At 40.0% G+C, this 7500-nt stretch overlaps 1 protein-coding gene across 1 annotated transcript in view; it reads left to right on the forward strand.

Moving 5' to 3' along the window:
* Window positions 1–7500, forward strand: part of rcn1 (reticulocalbin 1, EF-hand calcium binding domain) — a 15747-nt gene that overhangs the window by 4403 nt on the left and 3844 nt on the right. The window contains exons 2-5 of the mRNA XM_062067497.1: window positions 2152–2345; window positions 2425–2603; window positions 7105–7165; window positions 7248–7447. Of these exons, the coding sequence (XP_061923481.1) occupies window positions 2152–2345; window positions 2425–2603; window positions 7105–7165; window positions 7248–7447 (634 nt within the window). The remainder of the gene's footprint in view (window positions 1–2151; window positions 2346–2424; window positions 2604–7104; window positions 7166–7247; window positions 7448–7500) is intronic.

Raw genomic sequence — 7500 nt, forward strand, 5'->3', positions numbered from 1 at the left:
GGGCCAGCAGCGGATCCTCTCGCATGTAGACAAGTCAGGGCAACAGGACTTCACCGACTGATGCATAAGGAGTGGTCCATCCCCGGTTCCCGACTTCATAATATAAAAGACCAGTCCATTGGGAGAGACAAGTCAGCAGCGCAGAGAACAGCTAGCGCAACCTCCGTGGAGGCTGATCCATGATCACCTGATAACCTCTCCACGCTGTAGAGGGGGGCAGAGCAGAAAAGGGAGACTGCAGATCAACTGGTCTAAAAGGGTAATATTTAAAGGCTAGAGTATACAAATTAGTTTTAAGATGTAACTTAAATGGTTGGACTGAGGTAGCATCTCTAACTGTACTTCCGAGTACTGGAGCCCGAATAGAAAACTTTCTAACACCTGCAGACTTTTTTAGGCTCTGGGAATCACTAATAACTTTGAACGCAGATTTCTGGCCGGGACATATGGTACAATACAATCAGCAAGATAGGATGGAGCTAGACTGTTTAGTATTTTATACATAAGTAGTAAAGCTTTAAAGTCACTTAAGTGCAGGTGAGCCATCCATCCATCCATTTTCTACCGCTTATTCCCTTTTGGGGTCATGGGGGGCGCTGGAGCCTATCTCAGCTACAATCGGGCGGAAGGCGGGGTACACCCTGGACAAGTCGCCACCTCATCGCAGGGCGCAGGTGAGCCAGTATAAGCGTAATATGATCAAACTTTCTTGTTCTTGTCAAAAGTCTAGCAGCTGCATTTTGTACCAACTGTAATCTTTTAATGGTAGAGATAGGGAGGCCCAAAAATAATATGTTACAGTAATCGAGACGAGACGTAACGAACGCATGAATAATGATCTCCGCGTCGGTGGTGGACAAATTGGGACACATTTTAGCGATATTACGGAGATGAAAGAAAGCTGTACTAGTAGTGACACTCTTAATGTGTGACTCAAATGAAAGAGTTAGTTGTAGGTAATGCCGAGATTGTTTAGCCAGTCACTTTGTGTAATTTTTTTGTTGTCAAATGTTAAGGTGGCATTATTAAATAAGTGTCGATGTCTAGCAGGTCCGACATTTACATTTTCTTAGCAGTAAGATGCAAAAAATTGCTGGACATCCATTGTTTGATTTAATTTAGACACGCCTCCAGATGACTACAATCTTGCGTGTTGGTCAGCTGTAGGAGCATGTAGAGTTGGGTGTCATCAGCATAACAGTGAAAGCTAACACCGTATTTGCGTATGATGACACCTAGTGGCAGCATATAGATGCTGAAGAGTGCATGGCCAAGAACAGAGCCCTCTGGAGCTCCGCACGTTACCTTAACATACTCCGAGGTCACATTGTTATGGGAAACGCACTGCATCTTGTAAGTAAGCTAGTAGTTAAATCAAGAAAAGGCTAAGTCTATCAACCAATACGTGTTTTGATACGTTCTAATACAATGTTACAATCAACGGTATTGAAAGCAGTGCTAAGATCAAGTAGCAGCAACATGGATGATGCATCAGCATCCATAGTTAGCAATAGATCATTAGTCATTTTTCCGAGGGCTGTCTCCGTAGTGATTTGCCTTGAAACCGGACTGAAAAGGTTAACAGAGATTGTTAGACGCTAAGTGTTCATTTAGCTGCTGTGCAACAATTTTTTGGAGAATTTTCGAAATAAAGGAAAGGTGGGACACCGGCCGGTAGTTTACAATGGGGTCAGGATCGAGGTTAGGTCTTTTGAGCAGACGATGAATAACCGCTGTTTTGAACTATAGGGGAACAGTACCAGAGGAAAGTGATAAGTTAATAATATTTAGCACTGATGGTCCTAAAATTACAAACAGCTCCTTGATAAGTTTCCCAGGAAGTGTGTCAAGTAAACATGTTGTTTGTTTTGTCCCATTTACAAGTCGCAGGAGTTCCCCTGTTATTTCTTCAAAGGTTGAAAAATTTACCCCGCCGGATTTGCTCGGGGGATGCTATTTGAATAGCCCTGCGCTACACTTGCCCTAGAATCTATTATCTCTATTTCCATTACTTCCTATGGGGAAGTATATTATAACCAGATTGTGGTAGGACAATAACCCATGGATTAGGTTTCGACATCGATAGTGGTTAGGACGTGATGTAAACCACTATTGCTAGTTTTTTGCTGAGTCATTTCTCTTTGCTTTCAGTAAAATAGTTGAGCGGATCGACAGCGATTCCAATGGCTTCATCACCACCGACGAGCTCAAAGCATGGATAAAACGTGTCCAGAAGCGTTATGTGTATGAGAACGTGGCAAAGGTTTGGACAGATTATGACCTCAACAAAGACAACAAGATATCCTGGGAAGAATACAAGCAAGCCACATACGGTTACTACCTCGGTAGCACACACTTTTCTTTCAGTCTGTTCATCTGATGACGCCATTGCATCTACAAGTCTAATTCCGTTTCTATGATCAGCTAATCCAGAAGAGTTTGATGATGCAACTGACCAGTTCAGCTTCAAGAAGATGCTTCCGCGTGATGAGAGGAGGTTCAAAACAGCTGATGGAAACGGTGACTCGGCGGCAGACCGAGAAGAGTTCACTGCCTTCCTGCATCCTGAGGAGTTTGACCATATGAAGGACATTGTGGTGCAGGTAAGCCCACACTCACTGGGAAGTCAATAGAAATACTCAAAATAACCCAGATTTAAAAACAAATGGTACGCTTGCTCGCCTGCGGCTACATTCGTCTGTCATATGATTAATCGCTCTTCTTGTAAAGAATTAATGACTACCTCCACCTTCCAAAGTAAAACTAATCAGATGACTCAAAATTAGATCGAATTTGCAGTACTGCAGTAGTGTAGAATTGATGGCACCATGCCCAAGAGAAGGAACGGAACAAAACGGTCTAGTGTGAGTATGTCCTTAGATAAATTTGCTGTATTTTGATACTCTCCAGTTGTAATTTTATGTGGGCCTGTTTATATATATATAAAAAAATGTTCGAGCGTGTCCAGAGGGATCTTTAAATATGAATTTGGTTGCACGGAGCAGTTGCGTGGGAAATGTTTCACAGCGAGGCACTATGCCGCTGTGTTCATAAAAGTTGTACTACCCATTTGGCAGAATTAATTATTAAAAGGTTCATTTTTATGATGTCACTACTGAACGGTACTAAGGAACTGTTCAGCTTTGTGGCATCTCTCGCTAATACGCGGTCGCTTTGTCCAAAGAGTCATGCAGTCGCCATATTTGACACCTAACCATAACAGGCTTGATTTTAGTCAAGCAGCAGCCACACACACTGGACTGTTAAAATATTACAAACAATAATCAAAGACAAGCGACTTCCAACACCACTTAACTCTGAAACAAGTCAAAACCCAGTAAATGTTTCAAAAATGTTTGAAAAGGTAGCACATCCCAAAATTAAGACTAGTAGGACAAAATACTCACATTTCACTTGATTTATTGCTCACATCAAAAAAGAGGAACGCTTACGCGTTTCGGCACGTGGCCTTCGTCAGACGCTCTGACGAAGGCCACGTGCCGAAACGCGTAAGCGTTCCTCTTTTTTGATGTGAGCAATAAATCAAGTGAAATGTGAGTATTTTGTCCTACTAGTCTTAATTTTGGGATGTGCTACCTTTTCAAACATTTTTGAAACATTTACTGGATTACTTTTTTTTGGGTTTGGCACTCCATCTTGAATCACATTGAGAAGCGCAATCTCCTTTTTGAACAAGTCAAAACCCCTTGCTCGCTTGCAGTGGAATGCTACTGCTCAGCTCTGTACCTCCCCATACAGTTACAGAAACGGAGAAATGTTGTCTTCAAAAAGAAAGATTGATTTCAAATTTTAGCTTCGTGAGAAGAACCTCTAAAATAAAACACAATCTGTTCTGTTTTCCCATCAGAAATCATGGAAATGGCAAAAGGTTTTTAGTGATCAATTAGCATACAACTTGATGGCTACACCACATTTTGTTCTTATTTTCTTACTATACTAGAGGTATTGTACTGAGCAGTCAGGAGAGAGATGCTTTTTCTACTTTGAACTATTTTCGGTTCTTTAGTTGCCGTCCCATTCTTTCACTTTGCCATTGCTGGAAAGAGCAAAACACTCACGTACAGTATATCAGACACTCCAGTATTTCGCAATTTTCCAAACGTAAATTACGTGAGTCCCAGCGAATTATGCGTGGCCTTGAAACTTTGTCCAATCCATGCAATTTCCCAACATCTTTTGGCCAATCATTGTCATTTTAAACAATTGAATTTGTCTGAGCAGTGTGTGTCAACTGTCTTAATGTGTCAAATATGCCCCTGCAATAGCCTACATCTCCCATACGCACGCCCTCACTAGGGTTGTGCAATAGAGATAATTTAAATGATATACTGTACATTTGGCCGAGAGAGCTTTAAATAGTACCATATCGTGATAATGCATGTTGATGACACATTCAAGCTGCGTCCCGCAAATTTGACCGCAAACCACTGTGCCCTTAATACACTGTAGCATTCTTGCTAGCGAGCTAGCAGCTCACGTCTCTCCACAGTGCAAAGCCACTTCTGAGTCAGCAATTCTCGCCTCCATGTAGGGCTGGACGTTTATGGCAAAAATAATAATCATGTTTATTTTGATTGATATTGTAATCACGAATTATTTCACGATTATTTATTCATTTGAAAATACGAGTATTTATTGTACCAGCAAAACTCAACTTTAAATATATTTTAAAAACAGATATAAATTAGTAACAAATAAACCGAAAAATGTAAAACAATCAATTTAAATAACACTAACAATACAAAAAAACTATAAAAATCAGTTTTTATGTTTTAAATGTTTTTTGTTGTATTTTTTTACCTTTTACACTTACTTTACCACCATAGAGTGTGTGCTTTTTGTGTCAAATAACATCTTATAAAATGTTTGGTAATGAAATGCAAAAGTTCTCACATTTATTGGTGCAATACATCTTTGGACAATTTTGACCAACATCTTAGGTCAAAGCATAATAATTGTGTAAGTGTATTAATAAGTCCTTTATGTTCATTATGCTTGTATAAGGTACTTTTTTTAAACCTTTATTCAGTTAATGAAGAGGAAGAGTGTGCTGCTGTTCTCAGCTTGATGTGTGGAGGCGATTTGAGGCTGTTTAAAAAAAGAGAGAACGCCTCAAGTTGCATTGGATTTCAATATATTGGCTAATTCTGTGACTCCGTCCGCTGTTACGTCAACGTGGAAATCATATGCCTTTTTTTTTGGATGGGTTTAGTGATTATTGATTAAGCATACCAGCGATGTTTCAAATAATAAGTACCAATCATGGTAAGATTCCAAACTTCTAGAAGACATGCTTTTTTTCATTCATATGCTGAAGCTCTGAAATGTGCATGCACTTTGCGCGGCCCTTTTAATCGTTTTTTCGATTATGTTTTCATGATCGTCAGAAGCCGTAATCGAAATCAAAGTTTGATTAATTTTAATTAATGAATTAACTTTACCCTCCTGGCGGCAAATTAACTGTTTCTTACAAGTAGCATTGTCACTGGAGGATGAGGAATAGCTAAAGTGGCTGCACCAGACACTATAGGAGGATATGCTGACCGCTAAGCTAGAGCTCATAAATGTAAACATTGGCCTGATCAATGCAAATATTGACAGTAATGATACCAACTATAGTGTCAGAATATGGTTAATACTACAGCGGTCAGATCGATATTTTGTGTTATATTGTTGTTTTTGTTATTGTTTACAAACTTAGGAAATACAGAAGGGCTTTAAGAGCAAAAACGAAAGGTTGTAAATTAGAGCCAATAGTAAGAAATAATTAAATATTTCATTTATATTGTTCTACTCCCATCATAATGTAACTACTTGGAATTGGATCAGTACCCAAATTTGTAGTATTGCCCAAAGAAAAATAATTGCTTATTACATTTTAACAGAAGTGTAGATAAAATCATGTTACAACAGAAAGTATCCAGATATAAACAGTAAATTAACAAGTGGATTGATAATAAGTTTGAGGAAAATAATGCAACTGGAAATAACGCAATATGTTATCACATTTGTCAGCAGTTAAATTAGGAGCCTTTGTCACCCGTATTAAAACAGTTATATTATCATTTACCAAATAATATATTGTGATATAGATATCGTCATCGCATTAGCCTGCAATATACATCGCCCATCCCTAGTCCTCACTTTCCATTTTTTATTAACAGAGATGACGACGTGTGATTATAATTTCGCATAGTCTCTCATTAACCAACAAAAATCTCGGCAGTGTACCTAATGTTTTCGACGATTGCAGAGTTAAGTTACATGAAACGTGTCGTTACACGAACGAAAGTTAATGATCGACGAGTAATTTTCAACTGGTAGACAAGGAAGGAGAATGTCTGCAGCTTGTGGACAACAGATACAGTTAGGGAGCTTTTGGCTTTTTAGGTGTTATTGTTCACGCTCAAGTTTTCATTACTTAAGATAAACCACTCAAAACCATTTAACTAAAAGAAACATTCACGTATTTAGTTTTGATACTGCCATTTTGTTTCATGTTTGTGGCGTGCTTTTGAAATGCACAGGAGATTGAACGCAGCGGCCAATAGTGCAGTAAAGAATTTTTCTTTTCTCCTTACACACGCAACCTTTCCAATATTGATGGAGGTTGTTTATTATTAGTCAGCTATACTCCACACGGCCATTAAATATTTAGCCGGGTTCAGAGTGGGCGTGTCACCTACAGGAAAATTTGCATGCGGTGAGTTTATCGCATGTGTAGATGTGTCGCAGCCCAGATGTGTGGTCTTTGACTAAGCATGTTTGTGTGCACTAACTGATGATCAAGGCAGCTGACACGCCTCTACAGCAACTACTGACTTAATGTTGCGCTGTGGACAAAGACATCTAGCAGGGCTTTAAGTGTTTGGTACACACTAAATGTGTGCATGGGGGGGGGGGGGTTCTCATCAGCATTGATTCTTGTAATTGTAGTGTCAGTGTGCCAGCCCAGCTGTAAACTGACCCTCATGATGACTCGCGCTGCCAAGGGCAACTTGTTTCCGTCTTTATTAGTCAAAGTGAAAGTTCCAGCTGCTGTTGACCCTCATTAATGACATCACTTCCTCATGCCGAACGCAGGAAACCCTGGAGGACATTGACAAGAACGACGACGGACATGTGGACGAGGACGAGTATATTGGTGGGTTCAAGCAATACATTTCAACTAAAACAAAGAAAATGTGTGTTTCATTGCTGCCCTCTATGCCCATCTCTGTGTTCAGCTGACATGTTTGCGCACGAGGATGGTGGCCCAGAACCAGACTGGGTCAGAACCGAGAGGGATCAGTTCTCCGACTTCAGAGACTTGAACAAAGACGGTAAAATGGACCGGGACGAAATCCGCCAATGGATAATGCCGCAAAACTATGACCACGCCCAGGCAGAGGCCCGACACCTGGTGTACGAGTCTGACCAGGACAAGGTACCACTTCTTCACTCCTTTTGTTTTTTGTATTCATGGTGACAAAGCTCAAT

The sequence above is a fragment of the Entelurus aequoreus genome, linkage group LG02, assembly GCF_033978785.1.
Source record: "Entelurus aequoreus isolate RoL-2023_Sb linkage group LG02, RoL_Eaeq_v1.1, whole genome shotgun sequence".
Classification (NCBI taxonomy): Eukaryota; Metazoa; Chordata; class Actinopteri; order Syngnathiformes; family Syngnathidae; genus Entelurus; species Entelurus aequoreus.